Source organism: Chelonia mydas, chromosome 5, assembly GCF_015237465.2.
Source record: "Chelonia mydas isolate rCheMyd1 chromosome 5, rCheMyd1.pri.v2, whole genome shotgun sequence".
Classification (NCBI taxonomy): Eukaryota; Metazoa; Chordata; order Testudines; family Cheloniidae; genus Chelonia; species Chelonia mydas.
In genome coordinates, this window is record NC_051245.2 from 100,210,665 (window position 1) to 100,232,153 (window position 21,489).

Genomic DNA, 21,489 nt, shown 5'->3' on the forward strand with positions numbered 1-21,489 from the left:
AGCACATGGAGGTCAGTGGTGATATAAAGGAAGCCCTACAATCTCAGTGAGTTCTGGTGTGACCTACTCTAACAGGTGCCTATGTACATTTGACTGACATGCAACATGCCTGTCATGCAACATGTCAGTACTGTAGCCTCCCTGTGTGATCTGTATTAGCTGTTATAAATTCCTGTCCTCTGCTCCATCTCCTTACTCACTCCCCCATAACTTGCAATGTCTGAAAACCAGCCTCTCAACTATAAGGAGACCCATTCTGTGTGCAAGAGAAATGCAGGGAGAAGAAATCTCCCTTGGTGATGAATATCACCACTACAAATCACTGACATCCCTCTTTAGAGGGTGTTTTAGTTTTAACCCAAATAAAAGGGTCATCTCTGCACCAAGATGGGAACAATCCATCTTGGGATGCAAGGAGATACATAAATCTGATCTGTGATAAATAATCTCAGAAAATGACAGTTTGGAGACAGTTTTCCGGGCTCAGAGAGACAGATAACGATGAAATGGAAGTGAATGGCCTTTGAAATTTGCCTGCTTTTAGAGGAGAGATGAGACAAAATTCCAAACTTTTTTTGCTTCTCATTAGGTGAAGACTTATGTCAGGAGTTCAGCTCCACATGGAATATGGAAACAGCATATCTGAAATAAGAGCCTAGATCCCTCTGAAAAAGTGAGAGTCCAGGAGACTCAGTTAATTATCTTCAGTTGCTGTCACCAGTTTTTCCAAAGTGTGATGAGTGACTGCAGATTACTTCAGGGATGTTGTGAACTGACATATAAAAAAAAAACTTTAGGGAATGAGAAACTACAGTTTCTCAAGCAGGGCAAAATTATGATTGGCCCCTCTCTTTCCAATGTCCTTGCAGTACCATAATTCTGAACTATACTTTGTAATTGAATGGCTTCTCAATCATTTTTTTTTTAAGGCCACAATTGACTGTCCTTAGAGGAATGTCATCCGATGAAGTATCGCAGGCAGCTGTTTAAATATTGAAAACATGAGCTTGATTCTGCTCTCCATCACTGTTACATAGGCGTGACCCCATTACTCCTGAGTTATACCAGTGTAAGATCAAACACAGACCAACTAACATTTAAAAAATAATCGTTTTGAGTCTTTAGCGACTCCAGCCAAACAATGCCACGGAACCAAGCATTAACTGAAAACTATTAATGCATATTTTGTAATATGTACAAGGTACCGGCTTGGATTTGCCTTGTTTTAAGCAATATCAATGCAAGGAGTGAAACAGATTGACAGTGTCTTTTAAAAAAGTTATGGCTAAATCCTGTGCAAACAGGCAAGTGGTAAGATGTGACTTCTTTTTTTCTTCTGAACTGTTTGTTTTTCTGTTCCCTAATCCTCCCAGCTTATCCCTATCCAGTTTGTCCTGTCTGGTATTTATATTGTGAGCTTTCTGGGGCACAGACTGTCTTCCTTGATACTTGTGGTGCACACACCAGCACAACGGAGCCTGATCCTTGATTGGTTTCAGAGTAACAGCCGTGTTAGTCTGTATTCGCAAAAAGAAAAGGAGGACTTGTGGCACCTTAGAGACTAACCAATTTATTTGAGCATGAGCTTTCGTGAGCTACAGCTCACTTCATCGGATGCATACTGTGGAAAGTGTAGAAGATCCTAGTTATTACTCTAAATAAATAGTAATAACAGCAAGAGTCACATGTTCCTGCAGATGATTCTATATTCAATTACAGTAGAACAAACAACACTGCTATGGCACCTACCCTCATTTAGAAGAAAGAATTAATAGCCCTAATACCACTAACATGCAAATACCTTATCCCTGTACAATAAGTACTAGAGCTGGCAAATAACATTTGAACAATTTATTCCGATAATTTCACATAATTATTCAGATTTCTCTAGCAATCACTCTAGCACGTATTTATATAGACAATGATCACATTGCTTCTGTGCATAGCTAGTCTTAGGTCCGGGGCCTCTAACATACAGTAGTAGAGAAACCAAGTAATTTGCAACAAAACTTACACCCTGCTGTAAACTAGCCTGAAGCATACCTTGACAGGTCAGGTTTATATACACAGTTTTATATGCTCTCAGCCTTCACGACTAGGCTGTGAATCAGCTATTTTAGAACACTCTTGACATATGCTAAGATGAAATAGCCAGCATCTACAGTAATAAGTCTCAGTATATGTGGTTTCTTTTAATACTGGGTATATAAAGCGGTCACACCCTAGTTAATGAGCCACAAGCAATATTCATATTAGGGGTCCAATGGTCTGACAAAGGCAGCCATGGTGACAAAGCCATCACCCCTGAAGAAGAAAAGCTCAAGGAGGGGGAAAGTCACTGAAGGGTAACCCCGAAAGATTATCCTAATGGTGTAACATCTCTTCCCTAAAGCCCAATAAGGGAAACAGGAAGCACACTGAAGAGCTGGGTCTTCCAGTCTCCTGCCCACAACATTATAGAGTGAGACTTGGGCACTTGCTTACCTGAAGAAACTTCTTTCCTATTTAGCTCTCCTCTGGATCCAAGAGCACACTAGAAGACCAGCTGTCCTTGCTCACTGTTGGGAGATGCCATTTTGGCATCAGGTGAGAGAGGACCCCATGTCAGTGTTGCTGATTTATAAACTCAGATAGCTCCACGTGGTGGGAGAAATGTAGTAGTGCAGAGTCCTATTGAGATGAATGGGAAGTTGCATAAGCCCTGCTTTTGTTTATTTTTCTTTCCTTTGACTTGTCATTTCATGGGTGAATGGTTTTGGTTTCCCTTTATTTCCACCTGATGAGAGAAGACTGGGATATTGTGTCAATAGTGTCACAAAACCAAACAAACGCACACACACAAAGCTAATGTGATGGAGGGGATGAAGTTAGAAGCTCAAAGCCATTCTCCTTCCTCAAAGCGAAGCAGATCAGGACAGATGTATTGCAGGCCAGAACTATGCAAGGCACAGAGTTTCTTAGAAAAACACGGATGTGTTGTAAGAGGTAATTCTTTCCTGAACTGCTATAGCGTGGTTCAATTCATTCAGTGATGAATATTTAAATGAAAACACATGATTCTTTTTATGATAGAGCAGAACTGTGACTTGCTTCCATCCTTCCTGCCCCCACTAAGGTGAGTCTGCAACCCCCAATTTCCATGCTATGGGCCAGATCCTCTGCCCTACCAAGATCTCTGGGCAGTCAGCAAAGCAAAGCAAGGATTGTCCTGGTGTGGGGGACTCCGGGACTGGGGGAAGGCTTGCTATGTTGCTCTTACACCAGCCTCTGTTGGTACACACATGCCCACTGCCACACAGGGTGGGCAGGGGGAGAGGAGCCGGGGGTGTTGTGCCTGGCTGCAGGTGGAAGGGAGCAGGGCCACAGAGTGATGCTCTCAGCCTCTCCCCAAATAAAGGAATGGTCCCTAGGGAATTGCTCTACACAGTGTCAATAAGGGCAGCTCCAGGACCGGGGAGGCATAAGCCATCTTTGCCTTCCCTCACTTAACTACACCCAGCACGTGCTCAGTACAAGTGAGGCTCAGCAATCTCTTTTTAATAACAATGTTTGGCGGGGCATGCTGCCTCAACTCTGCAAGATCAATCTGCGTTACCTCCACCAATAACCTCTAAGGGCTTACCCTCACTCAGGATACACATCAATATGGATTACTGAGATCTGCACATGCTCTTGAGTTTTGCACCAATGTCAAAACTGGTCCCCAGTGTTGTGAGTTCCTGCCTTAGCTACGATATATCATGAAGAGAAACTTGCCGCTCGGATTCAGAATGCCAACTTTCCACACTTATTGTATCCCTTACACGTTTTTACTAGAGAGAATCCAAAGCACACTTCATCATAAGAAATAATAAATTAGTTGTTGCCAGATTAATACACCTGAACAAGAAACAACACCCCAGAACCAGACGCCAATCAGAATATAAAACTATGATTTAAAATATTTTGCTGTAATATTCTGTCATATCTCATTTACAAAAGTAAAACATATGCTTATGAATCTTAAGTGAACTGACTTCAGAGCCAGGAAGGGTCTTAAAGACTAATTTTAGAGCTCTTTAGGTTCTAAAACAGTCAGGAAACTGTTTCCTGCCAGTTAAATTGACTACTGACTTAAAGATATACATTTTGAAACACAATAAACCTGCAACATCTCACTGCTGTTTTTATCATTTATCTGTATTGTTTCAAAATATACAGATCACTCATTCAGTTTACCATAAGAACATAAGAAAGGCCCTACTGGGTCAGACCAAAGGTCCATCTAGCCCAGTATCCTGTCTTCCGACAGTGGCCCATGCCAGTGCCCCAGAGGGAATGAACAGAACAGGTAATCATCAAGTGATCCATCCTCTGTCGCTCATTCCCAGCTTCTGGCAAAAAGATTTCATCTGGAATCTGAGAGACAAGCTGGGTTTTTATTGTTGTTGGGAAGAGGTGTTTTTTTGTTTGCTTGGGGGGGTAGAGAGGACTTGTACATTATCCAGTGTAACAAATTGTGCCAACCTAATTCTGCTCTTGATTACACACATACAACCACACTGAAGACACTGAGTTTGCACAGGAATAAGGGAAGGCGGAATCTGGCCCTGCAGCTAAAATATCTTTAATAAACCTGTTGATTATGTGAGAGACAGAAAATAATCCCGCTCATTCACCCATAGTTGTGCTGGCTCTGCAGTACACAGAGAATGAAAAGTAATAAAAATATATATTTTCCCACTGAAGTAAGCATCTGTTATCATGAATATACACAAGGAGTAGATCTAATGATTTTGAAGTAATTTTTTTTTAGAATAAAATTGCATCTTAAGGACAAAATACTTGAAGGTGTTTCAACCATCCTTCAAATTTGCATACTTGTATTTTGGTGCTTACTTTTTAGATAGTGCAAAATGTGAACAAGGGTGCACAAAGTGTTTGCATGCACAGAGTGAGTAGCTGAGGTATCACTGAGCACCCTTCATTTCCATTCACTTCAAAAGGAGTTGAAAGAACTCAGAACCCAGCACCTAACTCACCAATCTACCCGCTTTGTATGTGCAAATACATTTGTGCATCCACAATGGAATTTTTCCCACCTGAGAATTAAAAGGCAAAAAGTAAGTCCATAAAAACATCAGCACACAAATCCAGAGGCCATTTCAAATAGCTGGCTCCAAATGAAGGAAAACTAGAGCCAACATTTGGTTTGTGTTGCAGTACTTGTGTTAATCTTATTTTTACAATGTTCAGAACATCAACAAGGTTGGAAAACCCATTAGACAGAGGATGGGTCTAATGCTGCCACATGGGAAGCTAGAATTTTAACTGGGGAATAGTCTTAAAGAAAGTCAGACAAACTCCATTTTAAACAAGACTGAACCACTACTAGCACTGCCAAAATATAGAAAACATCCCCGAAGGAACAACCCTAAACTGGCAGAAGGATGGAATGGATGACCTGTCTTTCTCCAGGTTTGCTTGCTGTGGTTCTGTGACTCTTGGGTTCAGGCTAAACTTACTTCTGCTGGTGAAGGGAATCCAGAGTGGGGATTCAACCTGGAGAAGGGCACTCAGCGGAAGTGAGTTCTTCCACGGAAGGGCTCTTTAATCTCCATGCAGATATTACACAAGCCCTGCAGGTGGAAGCTGCAGTGGAGATGTGCTGAATAAACTTCTTTGGGCACGTTCTTTCCCTGGCCGGCATCAATCACTCTGGGGGCTTAGCTGTCTGGCTGCATGGCCCTCAGCAGAGAGGAGACTATGAGCATATCATGCCTTCCACAACCTCCCACACGGCCGACTTTCTGCTGCAGGGGGCCCTTCTCCGGGTCTGCATGTGTGCAGATCCTATGTCAATCTGGCCCTCGGTTTCTGGCCTAGCCATGGCCAGCACTACTACAGAGTTCCTGGGGCAGGGTGTCCCTCATGTCACTTACAGTAGGTGAGAGAGAGACAACAGGTTTTGCTGATTTGGTCCTCAGGGGGCATAACAGAATCCTTACTATAGAATGCAGGTGCTAAGTGAGACATTATATGGGAGAGACAAGACACCATGAGTGTGGGAATGATGGGGACTGCAGGACACTCGTCAATTCTAGTCTTGGCCAGGCAGGGTCAAACCTACGGGGTCATAGATGGAAAAGATTTATCAGACTTCTAGTCCCTCCCTGAGCCAGTACCAGACTTAGCGTCTCACTGCTAAAAATAATATGCAAAACTTTTACATTTCAAATAAGGGAGTGCTGGTAAAGAAAAAGCTGTGTGTTGGTTATTACCAGCAGCTGACATGGGACTGAGCTCATTTCTATAGATATGAGATCATTACCCAGACTTTTCATTAACTCCTCATTAATTCATGAATGGCTTTTCTATTTCTGAAAAGCATTTCATGGACTGCAAAGAAAAAGCCTTCAAAACCAAAGAGAAGTCAGCAATGTGCGGTTTGGATGAATACCACACAGCAGCTGAACAGCCTAAACAAAGTGAATGTTGAAATCGGCAAATGACGTGATCCTTAACACTTCTCTACCTCAGCAGTCTATAAAATGCCTCCAGTGAGAATCTGGAAGGCTTTAAAAATAGTTTTTGTTTTTTCCTACTTTACTATTCCGATTGCACTCCTGAGGATGGATGAGCATGACTGTGAGTGTAATCCTGTTAACCCTTACTCACATGAGCAGTCCTAGGATGCAACAATCCAGCCCTGAGCAAGAGGTAGCCTACAGGGAACAGATAATGAAGCATTATCTCAGTCACTTATTCTAATTATAATAAAGTCTAATATGGATGCCTAAAGGCAGGATGCACATTACAGAGCTGGTTCCTTCCATTCTCCTACCCACTGTCTTGCAGGGAAACTCAAGCACTTACTTACTTTCCTTGGGAAACTACTGTCCTAGCAGTCTGACCCTGGACCTTAGAAGAAGGCAGCAGTGCTCTCACATGTGGGGGATCCCCTTGGGAGTGCTGCTGATTTACGCCTTCACACAGCTTCCCATGGTGGCAGATGTAGTACAGTATTGCAGACTATCATTCAGATGAATGGGAAACTGAAAATGGTCTTTTTCTGTATTTATTTATTCTGTTCTCATGTCTGGATGGTGTCATTTGCCCTTTACCATCTCTTTGTCAGTCTATGGTTTAAAACTCTCACACAAACCCATGGGGCTGATAGACTGAAGCGAAAGGGAGCCATCAGTCGAGGGCAATAGAGCTGGTTCCCAGAGACCAGACAAGGCAGTTCATATTACAACTCTGAAAAGGCCAGATCTCACCAACAAAAGTGGGCTTCTTGAAAAGGTTCAATTATTATCTGAAATGGGCGTGCTTCTCAATGGAATATTACATAACATTGATTTTGTTATAGAACAGACTCCTGACTGGGCTCAGCTCATTCTCTCCTTCCTATACAAAGCTCAGCTTCGTTTAGGATCCTATGTGCAGCTATAGAATAACCAGGCTCGCTGCATTCAATGAGGCTACCTGCATGAAATGCAGGCTGCTAAATGTTTGCATTGGAAAGACTGCCACCACCTTTAGCAGACTAACTAAAAGAGCATGGAACAACCAAAATGCTCGTGTACCAAGCTTGTGTCCTCAGCACTCTAATGTATGCTGTGAAAACACAGACAACTTATGCACAGCAGGAGAAAAGGTTAAACAGTTTCCACCTATGTCGTCTATGCCGCATACTCAACACCAAATGGCAGGATAAAGTCACCAATACAGAGGCTCTTCAAAGGGCAAATTTACCAAGTGTGACAGCCCTGCTCAAGCAAAGATGACTGCGCTGGCTGGGCCATCTGAGTAGGTTGGAAGATGCATGCACACACAAGGACATGCTATACGGGGAGCTATCAGAGGGAACAACAGGACGTCTCAAGCTTCGGTATAAAGACATGCAAGTGAGATATGAAGGAATTTGGGATTGATCCTGACCAATGGGAAATCTTGGCAAGTGATCGTAACAAGCGGCACCATCATCTCCATCAAGCTATCAAAGTGCAAGACAGGAGCTGGCTCCTACAGCTTGAAGAGAAAAGAGCCCGTAGGAAGCAAGGAGCTTCTAACCAAGATACATACATTTGCAATAACTGCCAAAGATCATGCAAATCTCGGATTGGACTATTCAGTCACATGCACATGCACATCTACATCATAGGTTGCAATTCCCACCATCTCTCACAGACGAAAGGATGCCAACAACCTACCAGCTACATGAGTTAGAATGGTTCATTTAAGGGTTAGCTGGAGGTCAGACTAGATTATCATGATGGTCCTTTAAAGTCTATGAGTCTATGAGGACAGCTGGACTCACAATCTTTAGTTAAAAGAAAAGGAGTACTTGTGGCACCTTAGAGACCAACAAATTTATTTGAGCATGCATCCGATGAAGTGAGCTGTAGCTCACGAAAGCTTATGCTCAAATAAATTTGTTAGTCTCTAAGGTGCCACAAGTACTCCTTTTCTTTTTGCGGATACAGACTAACACGGCTGCTACTCTGAAACCAGTCTTTAGTTAGGCTCTCATCTTGCAAAGATAGAGCATGTGCTTAGCTTTACTCACTCTGAGCAGTCCCATTCACCGCATAAAGCTAACCATGTGCATAGATCTGGGTAGGATCAAGGCACTGGAAGGGATGATGCCACTGTTTTCATTCTGACTCTCTCCAATGCATTTTAGTGGGGCTATAGCAGAACCTCTAGTTTCCCTCCAAAGATCTCTTCTAATTCCTTTCCAGTGTTTACATCTATGACTTTCTCTTATTTCTCTGTACCCTCTGTGGGTTTTTTGTTCTTGGTAAACCTCTCACTATAATTCTCTGCTATTATTATGAATAATAATTTAGCATAACACCATAAATGGTGCTTCACCAGACAAGCCTACAGTTAAACATGCAGAAAAGGTCCTAGATGCTATCGTCATAATTTTATTACAAATTCATTTTAAATAAAATTATTTTATATAAAGAAATTATTTGAAATATTTTATTAAAAGAAATGTTTCAAGAAAGGATACACATTTAACACAGGTTCATTTGAACTGGTTGTCTGAAAAAATGTATGTCATACAGTAATTCAGTGTTCAAAGGGTCTTTTTTCTCTCTATATAAGTGCACCAATGAGAATGATGTGCATATATTGAGAAGAGAACTGACTTCTGAAAAAAGTAACTCATTCTAGATAGTCAGTTCTAATGCTGGAACAGTCCCAGTGGTAAAGTAATTCCAAACGTGATACTTGCAGAAAATTCAGCCAACAACCAAGGCCCAAAGATCTGCAGCACCATTACTATTATTTTTAGTCCTTAATGTGCTAATATATGCACACTCTTATGAAAATGATATCTGAGCCACACACTGCAATCATTTAGTCAGCTGTGCTTATCCAGCACAACACAGAGTCTCATGTTAAGAAAGAGATTAGACATAACACCACATGGAAAATGAACCCCTGATCAACTCTGAGATGGAGATGTCGGTCTCAACTCTTCAAATTGGAGTACAGCAGGCGCTGAGTTGTCCCTGCTAAAGGAGTTAGAGTGTATATTACAAAATAGCTCCAAGAATTTTTGTTTAAAAAATCATTTCTGAAGTCTGTTTTCCAGGCAAGTCGTTTTTTTTGTTATTGTAAAATTAATCTTGGAGAAATACAATTTTGAAAAACTACTTTAAGTTACAGGACACAAAATTAAGTCCTCTTAATGTACTTACTAATTAACCTCCAGTGAACAATGTTTCCCATACCTAAAGGATAAACAAAGAGAGCCTAATTCTGCACTCCTAACTTGGGTGAAACTCCCGCCCAGTCTAATGTGACTTTTGCCTGAGTCAGGTCTGCAGGCTTTGGACCAGGATTATTATCCTTTTGTGCAGATCTTACCTTGCTTCCTAAGAAGGGGATTCAGTCTCTCTGTGGCACAGTTCCCATTCTCTACTATGCACATTATCCCCTTCAAAACTGCACAGAGTCAACTGAAAAGGTAAGAGAACCTAAGACTTTATTACTTTTTCTGTAGCTCGCCTTTGTGCCATTGACCTCAAAATCCCTGGAAGGGATGTTCAAGAGGGAGTGGCCTCGGAGGGAAACCCTGTTAAAGAGCTGCCATTACAGATGTACTGCCAAGGAGCTCGCTAGGGCACCCAGGGCCCTGGAGTCAGTGTGGGGGGCACAGGGTCTATGAATAGATGATCCTGGCTTCCTATGGATCAATTGTTAGGAATTCTGGGGCTGAACCCTCTGCACACACTGTGCCCATCCTATCTCCACCAAAATGATTTGGGGAAACTTCCCAGTCTCTCTGGCTCCCACAAATCTTCCATGGAAATGATTAATCTGGCCTATAGTAATTACCACCAGACCTGTCACAAGGATTTTCTGTTGTAAAATTTAATTACTATGCAATTAAGTACATGAAATTTGCCATCTAAGTACTGACTATATAACCAGTATATATGTAAGCACAAAGACAGCTTACAGAATATTTGCTGTGTTAAACCGGACGTTCAGGAGGCCTATTGCAATTAGTCAATATTTCAAGTGCCTAAGAGCTGTGTAATTCTACCAGCCAAAATAAGTCTTTAGTGCAACTTTACATCTCTCAAGCAGAAGCACTATCAGTGCTCTGTGAAACTTCTCACTGAGAGAAGCACCTCTAGCCACGTACAGCCTTGGAGATGGATTCCTGTTAAAAAATGAGATGGGTTTAAATAGGCTATAGGAGAATTTGGTTAGGGTGGAGACTGCGGTAGTTCGTTAATCCATAAACCAGATACAGCATGAGCAGTGGCAGTGCAAGTGCCACCACAAAGCTCCCCCATGTGACTCAAATCTGACCTAGAGGGAACACTTGTAGATTGTGAGAAAGCTGTACAGTCTCCATGCCCACTCAGCCTTTAGCCTCTTAGTTCAGGCAATAAGAAAACCAGTTATTGCCATCTGTGAAAATTACATTTTAAATTATACTTGGCATTTCAGAGTCAGTTATAAGCAGCATCTGGTTCAAGAGTGTCATCAATTGTGACAGCAGCTGTACAGAACAGGATCTACATAACGTTTCTTAAAGTCACTGCACACCTTGAAGAGAATGTAGTGCTAGGCTGAGGAGCAGCTGCACGACTAGAACCCATGTTCCTCTATAAATAATCACATAGGCTGAATCGGTGCAAATTAAGCAAGTAGGGAATTTCCACCTTTCTTGCCATCCTTTATGGTCACCCTAGTCTTGCCAGCACTGGTGGCTGCTCACACGGATGCCATGTATAGCAAAGGAGAAAGAACTAGAGGGGCTGCTGTCTGCAATTCCACCACGTCAGGAGGTGATCTTGTCAGATGTCATAAGCTAAGAGTGAGATCTTCTTTATATTTGGATGGGGGACCCCCAGCAATGCCCTTATTGCAGCAGGCATCAGTGCCGGTGAAAAGTGGAACACTTCTTTTTGAGACATTACTAGGGTGACCAGATAGCAAGTGTGAAAAATCAAGACAGGGGTGGGAGTAATAGGTGCCTATATAAGAAAAGGCCCTAGGTATTACTGAACTTATGTCCTTGTATAGTGTTGGGGACACTGTGCTATCGGAGAGGAGACCTTTCAGATGAGACATGCAAGATGGGTCCTGACTGCAGGGTGGTCATCAAGGATACTCTGGCTCCTTTTGCAAGAATATGATTGTTGTTAATCCTGGTGTCCCAATCAAATTCCCATTTGAATTACAATAAGACCCTGATTATCCAAAACCTAGTAAAATAAAACAAGGAGGGTGAGGTAATATCTTTTATTGGATCAACTCCATTATCCAAAGGTTGGAACTATCCGTTTCGTTGTATTGCATCCTCAGCTGCAGAGGAAAGTGGAGAAAGGCACTCCCTGAGGGCTTGTGTAAATGAATACTTCCTGCAATAGCTTTTCTGCAGTAGCTGCTCCAAGCTTTTCGCCCTTGTAGGTAAGCCCTCAATTATATGTGTGCCACTCAACTGAAGTTAACAGGGTTGAACTTGTGCATGAGTAACTGAGAGCAGAATTTTGCCCAGTTTTCCATTCATAAAAAATGTTAATATCCCATCAAAATGAGTGACATTTAGGTTAAAAAAAAAAAGAAAGAAAGAAAAGCATGTGATGGAAAAGAAAATATTTAACATACTCTTTAGGGATCTGCTGATAGGTGTGTTTACTCACAGGATTTGTCCTTTAAAATTCAAATGAACTAAATCACTTTGGGCCAAATTCTGAAGTCCTTAATTGGGCAATGTTCCCCTGGACTTAAATGGGATAAGAACATAAGAATGGCCCTAGTGGGTCAGACCAAAGGTCCAGCTAGCCCAGTATTCTGTCTTCTGACAGTGGCCAGTGACAGGTGCCCCAGAGGGAATGAACAGAACAGATAATCATCAAGTGATCCATCCCCTGACACCCATTCCCAGTTTCTGGCAAAGAGAGGCTAGGCACAGTATTCCTGCCCATCCTGGCTAATAGCCATTGATGGATCTATCCATGAATTTATCTACTTCTTTTTTGAACCCTGTTATGGTCTTGGCCTTCACAACATCATCTGGCAAGGAGTTCCACAGGTTGACTGTGCGTTGTGCGAAGAAATACTTCCTTTCCTTTGCTTTAAACCTGCTGCCTATTAATTTCATTTGGTGACCCCTAATTCTTGTGTTATGAGAAGCAGTAAACAACATTTCCTTATCTACTTTCTCTACACCAGTCATCATTTCATAGACCTCAATCATATCTCCCCTTAACCATCTCTTTTCCAAGCTGAAGAGTCCCAGTCTTATAAATCTCTCCTCAGACGGAAGCCGTTCCATACCCCTAATAATTTTTGTTGCCCTTTTCTGAACCTTTTCCAATTCCAATATATCTTTTTTTAGATGGGGCGACCACATCTGCACACAGTATTCAAGATGTGGGTGTACGATGGATTTATATAGAGGCAACATGATATTTTCTGACCTATTTTCTATCCCCTTCTTAATTATTCCCAGCATTCTGTTCGCTTTCTTGACTGCTGCTGCACACTGAGTGGATGTTTTCAGAGAACTATCCACAATGACTCCAAGATCTCTTTCTTGAGTGGTAACAGCTAATTTAGACCCCATCATTTTATATGTATAGTAGGGATTATGCTTTCCAGTGTGCATTACTTTGCATTTATCAACATTAAATTTCATCTGCCATTTTGTTGCCCAGTCACCCAGTTTTGGGAGATCCTTTTGTAGCTCTTCACTGTCTGCCTGGGTCTTAATTTTGCCACCTCACTGTTTAGCCCTTTTTCCAGATCATTTATGAATATGTTGAATAGGTCTGGTCCCAGAACAGACCCCTAGGGGACATCACTATTTACTTCTCTCCATTCTGAAAACTGATCATTTATACGTACCCTTTGTTTCCTACTTTTAACCGTTACCAATCCATGAGAGCACATTCCCTCTTATCCCGTGGCAGTTTACTATGCGTAAGAGCCTTTGGTGAGGGACGTTGTCAAAGGCTTTCTGAAAATCTAAGGACAGTATATCCAAGGGATCTCCTTGGTCCACATGCTTGTTGACCCCCTCAAAGAATTCTAGCAGATTGGTGAGGCATGATTTCCCCTTACTAAAACCATGTTGACTCTTCCTCAACAAATTATGTTCATCTATATGTCTGACAATATTGTTCTTTATTACAGTTTCAACCCCCAGTTTGCCCGGTACTGAAGTCAGGCTTACAGGCCTGTAATTGCCAGGATCACCTCTGGAGCCCTTTTAAGAAATTGGCGTCACATCAGCTATCCTCCAGTCATTTGGTACAGAAGCTGATTTAAATGACAGGTTACAGACTACAGATAGTAGTTCTGCAATTTCCCATTTGAGTTCCTTCAGAATTCTTGGGTGAATACCATCTGGTCCTGGTGATTTATTGCTGTTTAATTTATCAATTTGTTCAAAACCTCCTCTAATTATACCTCAATTTGGGACAGTCCCCTAAAAAGAATGGCTCAGGTTTGGGAATCTCCCTCACATCCTCAGCCGTGAAGAGCGATGCAAAGAATTCATTTAGTTTCTCCGCAACAGCCTTATTGTCCGTGAGTGCTCCTTTAGCACCTCAATCGTCCAGTGGCCCCACTGGTTGTTTGGCAGGCTTCCTGCTTCTGATGTACTTTAAAAAAAAAATTGCTATTACTTTTTGAGTCTTTGGCTAACTGTTCCTCAAATTCTTTTTTGGCCTTCCTAATTGTATTTTTACATTTCATTTGCCAGTGTTTATGCTCCTTTCCATTTTCCTCACTAGGATTTAACTTCCACTTTTTAAAGCATGCCTTTTCGCCTCTCACTGCTTCTTTTACTTTGTTGTTTAGCCATGGTGGCTCTTTTCAGGTTCTCTTACTATGTTTTTTAATTTGGGGTGTACATTTAAGTTGAGCCTCTATTACGGTGTCTTTAAAAAGTTTCCACGCAGCTTGCAGAGATTTCACTTTTGGCACTGTATCCTTTAATATCTAAAAAGAAAAGGAGTACTTGTGGCACCTTAGAGACTAACAAATTTATTTGAGCATAAGCTTTCGTGAGCTACAGCTCACTTCATCAGATGCATTCAGTGGAAAAATACAGTGGGGAGATTTATATACATAGAGAAAATGAAAGCTTATGCTCAAATAAATTTGTTAGTCTCTAAGGTGCCACAAGTACTCCTTTTCTTTTTGCGAATACAGACTAACACGGCTGCTACTCTGAAACCTTTAATTTCTGTTTAACTAACCTCCCTCATTTTTGTGTAGTTCCCCTTTCTGAAATTAAGTGCTGCAGTGTTGGGCCGCTTTGGTGTTTTTCCTGCCACAGGGATATTAAATTTAATTATATTATGGTCACTAGTACCAAGAGGTCCAGCTATAGTCCCCTCTTGGACCAGATCCTGTGCTCCACTTAGGACTAAATCAAGAATTGCCTCTCCTCTGGTGGGTTCCAGGACCAGCTGCTCCAAGAAGCAGTCATTTAAGGCGTGAAGAAACTTTATCTCTGCATCCCATCCTGAGGTGACATGTACCCAGTCAATATGGGGATAACTGAAATCCCCGATTATTATTATTGAGCTTTTTATTTTAATAGCCTCTCTAATCTCCCTGAGCATTTCACAATCACTATCACCATCCTGGTCAGGTGGTCAGTAATATATCCCTACTGCTATATTCTTATTAGTAGAGCACGGAATTTCTATCCATAGAGATTCTATGGTACAGTTTGATTCATTTACGATTTTTACTTCATTTGATTCTACGCTTTCTTTCACATATAATGCCACTCCCCCAACAGCACGACCTGTTGTGTCCTTCTGATATGTTTTGTACCCTGGTATTAATGTATCCCATTGATTATCCTCATTCCACCAAGTTTCTGTGATGCTCATTATATCAATATCCTCATTTAATACAAGCCACTCTAGTTCACCCATTTTATTATTTAGACTTCTAGCACTGGTATATAAGCACTTTAAAAATTTGTCTCCTTTTAGCTGTCTGCCATTACACGATGTAATTGAATGGGACTCTTCTTTATTTGATTGTTTCTGATCAGACCCTGCCTGTATTTTATCATTTTCCATCCTCTCATCTTCATTATGACATAGAGATTCTTTATTAATAGATCGTCCACTAAGGGATGTCCGAACCACGTGCTCCTCCACACCTGTTAGCTTTCCCCCAGCCCTTAGTTTAAAAACTGATCTACGACCTTTTTAAAGTTAAGTGCCAGCAATCTGGTTCCATTTTGGTTTAGTTGTAGCCCGTTCTTCCTGTATAGGCTCCCCCTTTCCCAAAAGTTTCCTGAGTTCCTAATATATCTAAACCCCTCCTCCCTACACCATTGTCTCATCCACGCATTGAGACTCTGCAGTTCTGCCTGTCTAACTGGCCCTTTGCGTGGAGCTGGGAGCATCTCAGAGAATGCTACCATGGAGCATTCACTCAATGTAAGGATGATAGAATTTGGCCCTTCATTTGCTGGCTGCGAAATGAAACCACAGACTGCTGTTTAACACTGAGTCATTGGATCTAAAATAAGGTCTCCAATGAAGAAAAATGTTTGACAAATAGAAACAAATTAAAGTGTGGTTATGGTCAGAAAAGGGGCTGTGTAAAAATGCCACCTTCTTATTCATCAAATCTGCTCCCTGTATGTATCTTGAGCCATGTCACCATACACTAGAGACCTCAGTAATTTTTCCTAATTTAATAATTGACCAGTTTTTTACTCCTACTAATAATATAAAGGTAACACATCTAAGGGAGACTGAGATGGATTCTGTTCTCTCTTATAACAGTGACTGAGATTTGCAAAAGAGCCTAAGAAAATTAGGCACCCAAATTCCACTGAAATTCAGTGGAAGTTGGGCACCTTAACTTGCCTAGACCCATTTGAAAAACCTAACGAGAACTGTTAAACAAAGTTCCAGCTACAGAATCTTTGCTGCCAGTGCTGATGGACTAACCAGAAAGAACCTGTCATGACTTTCAGATCCCACTATGATGTTTGCAGCGTTGGCAGCTGGGAAAAGACACAGAGAGAGAGAAAGAGAGAGAGAGAAACGTTTTTCATGTAAACTAATGAAATTTGATACGGTATCCTAGAGAGACGACAAACAAGGAACCCAAGATGCCACTTTTAGAGTCACTGTTTTGGGTATAATGATTCTTAAAGTGACTGGGTAGTTTAAGAACACAAAAAATACAGCTTGCTTTGGCAATTACAAGTAAATTACAGTTGTATAGTCAGGAAATAGGGCTGTTTAGCATACTGTGACAAAGTTCCTCCTCTACCTTGGTGGGTCTTGTGCTTATTGGCGGATTTGCTCGCCTTGGAGCTTCACGGCAGCCCTCAGCTTGGCTGTTTTTCTGAACCCACAGTCCAGGTCGACTCCTCCTGTGTCTGACCAGGATTTGGGAGGATTTGGGGGGAACCCGGGCCCGCCCTCTACTCCGGGTTCCAGCCCAGGGCCCTGTGGAATGCAGCTGTCTAGAGTGCCTCCTGGAACAGCTGTGCGACAGCTACAACTCCCTGGGCAACTTCCCCATGGCCTCCTCCCAACACCTTCTTTATCCTCACCATAGGACCTTCCTCCTGGTGTCTGATAATGCTTGTACACCTCAGTCCTCCAACAGTCCGCGTTCTCACTCTCAGCTCCTAGTGCCTCTTGCTCCCAGCTCCTCACATGTTCACCACAAACTGAAGTGAGCTCCTTTTTAAAACCCAGGTGCCCTGATTAGCCTGCCTTAACTGATTCTAGCAGCTTCTTGATTGGCTGCAGGTGTTCTAATCAGCCTGTCTTAATTGTCTCCAGAAGGTTCCTGATTGTTCCGGAACCTTCCCTGTTGCCTTATCCAGGGGAAAAGGACCTACTTAGCCTGGGGCTAATATATCTGCCTTCTATTACTCTCCTGTAGCCATCTGGCCCGACCCTGTCACAATACTTTTACAACAGATTCTCCTGCAGAAATACTAGAAATTTATAAATTTCCTGGATCCGAAATAATTCCAATAAATCTAAAGGTGAAGAGAAGCATTTAAGCAGCTTACCTTTCTCATGACAACTGCTTAGTAATATCTTTGCTCCAATGAGTCATCCTGAGGGGAACTCCTCAAAGAGATGGACCTTCTTTCAAGGACATCATCAATTTCAGAATCAGTGGCTCCCTGAAAAAACCTGTCCGATTAATTTCATTGTTCATCTTCATAAGCACTGCTAATGTACCTAGCCAAAAGCAAACCTATCAGCTGTTTCCAGGGGAGTTAAAACTACTTATTACTATAAGTTCAGGGCAATAAATCTAGGAGATTGTCCTCTATACTTCCCAGCGTTATTGGCTGGAATCATGTCAGTGAGATAGTAGCAAGTAACACCAGCTTCAGTAAACTCACTGGAAATATGTCTCCATATGGAAGTTTTTGAAATTATGCAACAAGAACAGTTCCTGATTGATACAAGGTATAAACTGAAAATAATGGGAAGAGCAGAGACAAAATGACTACAGAAGTTTTATGACCAGAAAAGAGCTGTAGGTACATGACTACTTTGAATGTAGGGTTCCAGAGAGGCAGTGTGGCTCAGTGGACTGAAAGGGAAGCTCTATTGCGTTCTACTCCAAGCTCTGTCATTGATTTATTGTGTGGCAAGTCACTTAAACGTTCGGCTCAAAGTCATCTCTGGTGTAACTAAACTAAAGTATATGGAGTTATAGCAGGGATTAATGTGGCCCTGGGAAGTGGATTTGCTCACTAGAGAGTATAAATGTTGGCTCTGTTTGACTTCATGATAAACATTTTTCTAAGTGGAGTTAAGGTCAGTTACACTGGATGGCACTATAGCTATGTCTACACTACACACCGTTTTTGGCGGCATGTGGTGTACATGTAGCTATACTCCACAGTGAAAAGAACACCACGTCCACACTCTGATGTGTAGCTCCATGTGTCAGTGAAAGGCTCTGGCAGAGGCAAGGCAGTGGGGAAAAGCTTCAGCAGTGGGGCAGCAGCAGGACACTACTCTGCTAAAAATAGCAAGTGTAGAAGGAGAGGCACAGCTTGGACATGGAGAGAGCCATGTAGAGTATGTAACTCACATGCACACCCACATCCTTCAGGTGCACCTTTCCTCTACTCACCTAAGCCATGCCTCACTGTTTACACTGCTACTTATAACTATGCTATAGTGTACATGGGATGTACGCTACAGGCCGCCAAAAGAAGCATGCAGGGCCGATGCACCCTTTGTGACATCAGGGTGTGACAGCAACTGTTTGAATTTTAAGATCCAGAGTTCTTAAATATCCCAGTGAAATGAAAAGCTTGATCCTGCAACCCTTATTCATGCAAGTTCTCCTGTTGACTTCTATCATCCTGTTATGAGTTTGGTATTTATTATTAATCCCATTTTACAGGTGGGTAAAGGGAGACTGAGAGAACCAATTTCACCCTTTGTGTAACTTCGGTGGGGATATTGCTATCAGTAAGGATCATATAGTTGGCCTGGGGAGAGGGCATCATGGCTCAGATATACATCCTTTCTCTTTTAGCATCAATGAAATGTATTATGTGCATTTGTTACATTAGAAATAGGCCAAACAGTGTGGAATGCTTTGAGTACCTCTGAACGGGTAGGTATTTGCGCAAGGCAGCCATGGTAAAGCAGGGCTGTGAAGTGCCAATTTATTTATTTAAAATTGCCATGGGACACTAGGCTAGATCCAGGAACGCTGGATCCCCATATTAGCAAAGAGATACCTGTTAATAAAGGCATCCAGCTGGCCACTGTGCAGGTTAGGCTCATACATGAACACAAGTACAGTGGCTCACACCTCAAGATAGTTCAGAGTGCTATTCATATGGACTCGCCGCAGAAGAGGTATCAAAAAAGCCTTTGTGCTTCAGCAATTGTACTGAAACCATTTCCTTTTGTTAATTCATCTCTCCATGCATTACGGAGTGTGGGTTCCAACATTATTACACCTCTTTTTATCCTAAGTCACCCTTACGTTCTCATTCCCTTCTCTGTTACAGCCATGGACACCACTGCTGCATTTGTGTAGTGTACAGAAGTGGTGGTGAGGACAGGGGTGAAAGTAACTTAAAGGACTTACCGGTACTCCGGAGTCCTGAGCAGGGCGCATGGCCTCGACCAGAAGAGGCGTAGCCCCAACTGGAAGAGGCGGGCCGGGCCCTTTAAATCAAGATTTAAAGGCCCCAGGCTCCGGCTGCAGCTGGGAGCCCCGGGGCCTTTAAATCACACCCAGAGCTACCAGCTGCAGAGGTGGCTGGGAGCCCCGGGGCTCTGGGGCACTTTAAAGAGCCTGGGGCTCCGGCCGCTGCGGGGAGTCCCAGGCCCTTTAAAGCACCAGCCTGAGGAAGCTGGTCCGGTCCGGCACGGCGTACTGGCTCTTGCCGGTACACCGGACCGAACCGGACAGGCTTACTTTCACCTCTGGGTGAATACCAATGAGACAATACCTAGTCCAGACCTAGCCAGACATCTTTGGGTGAGTACTCTGGATGCTGAAAACCCAGCTGTACCATTTATAAGTCACCGGGGGCAGTGGGAGGTTGAGTGGACAGAGAAACCTATAACCTGGGAAGTGCAGATAATTAGGTGACACTGTCACATCGGCACCAGCTGCTCTCAAGTTGTAATATTAATACTCACAAAGGAAAGTCTCTGCTTTGCCTGGTTTGAGGTTAGGAGATTCTGCACTCTCTTGTGGATCTTTTCCCAACTGAAATGAGGATTGGAATATAACCTGCAAAAATGTATCAAAACAGTCACATCCCAAATTCTCCTCTGTCATAAAGACATTTTATTTTTTCCGCCAAGTACCTTATTCATAATTCATAAAGAGGGTGTTTGGCCCTCCTGAAACACAAAATATGTCATGTCATTGAGAATATGACCCACGATTTAAAGGATCCACTTAAGATGGGACTCAGCAATCTTTTGGCTGTGTTTTTCTTAAGTGGATGTGTTAATACTGTACAAATGAAGAAGAGAGGAGAAACTGACATATTCTAATAACGTATCTTAACAGATATTAGTGGCCAAGGCCACAGTTCAGTAAGGCATGTGAGTAGTTCCATTGACTTCAACTCACATATTTAAAGTTAGACACATATTTACATGCCCTGCTGATCTAAAGCCCAATTGGTATTTTCTTCCTTCTTCTCATTCTTTCCCTTTTCTGATCTTTCACCCCATCTTTGCCCTTCTGTATCTTTATGAACATTTTCCTCTCTCATTTTCATTTTTGTCTCCCTCACACTTATTATTTTCAAACGTGCAATCGTTTTACCGGCAGCTGGTTTCTCACAGACCACCCACTTACCCCTTCAAGCTATTTTTCTTTTTTTCTGCCATTTCCTTCAGCTTTTTATTATCTCCATTCATCTCTCGCTCACTCACCCTCTCTCCCTGCTCACATTTGGTGATACTTACTGCTCATTCCCACGCCTTCCCTTGAATTATGTTCCATTTTCCTTTTGCTGGCATTTTCTCCTCTCTCCCCCACCCCAGGTTCCCCACCTCATTCTTTCCCTCACGCTCTCCTCATTTTTCCTAACCTTTTCCCCTGTCTCTTCAAATATCTTCCTTTTCCCCATCATTCTTTTTCTCTCCCCTTTGATGCTGTCTTTTGCTCTCTTGGACCATCCCTCCTCCCCCGCACTGAATACAGCAAAATAATCCAAAGAAGTCTTCCCCTCCCCTGCTGGCAGCATTCACTTCCCTGAACAAAGTGCTGTCAATCAACTATAACATCTTTAAAAGACTGCATTATAGATGGTTCTGCCACGTAACTAAATGCATAAATTAACATTATCACTGAAGCCTCCAGGCAATTTCGACATTCAGTTTAAGTCATGCCTAGTATGGTCTGCAGTGCAGGATTTGTACTCTCTTGGGCAGGACCAGTGCATTGATAACAAGTAGGAAATGACTAAGTAAAGTAAAATTTGCAGGCAATGTCAAAAGGTTAGAACAGAAGGCC

The 21,489-nt window shown here is 42.3% G+C and overlaps 1 protein-coding gene across 2 annotated transcripts in view; it reads right to left on the reverse strand.

The window, feature by feature from the left end:
- Positions 1-21,489, reverse strand: part of SPATA6L (spermatogenesis associated 6 like) — an 83,964-nt gene that overhangs the window by 32,563 nt on the left and 29,912 nt on the right. The window contains exons 11-13 of one of the 2 annotated variants that reach the window (XM_007065594.3): positions 20,157-20,250; positions 17,537-17,653; positions 8,948-9,512 (exon numbers count right to left, since the gene is read on the reverse strand). In XM_007065594.3, the coding sequence (XP_007065656.2) occupies positions 17,555-17,653; positions 20,157-20,250 (193 nt within the window). In that variant the 3' untranslated portion in view covers positions 8,948-9,512; positions 17,537-17,554. Of the gene's footprint in view, positions 1-8,947; positions 9,513-17,536; positions 17,654-20,156; positions 20,251-21,489 lie in introns of those variants that run through there. The other variant, XM_043547209.1, reaches the window with a different exon arrangement.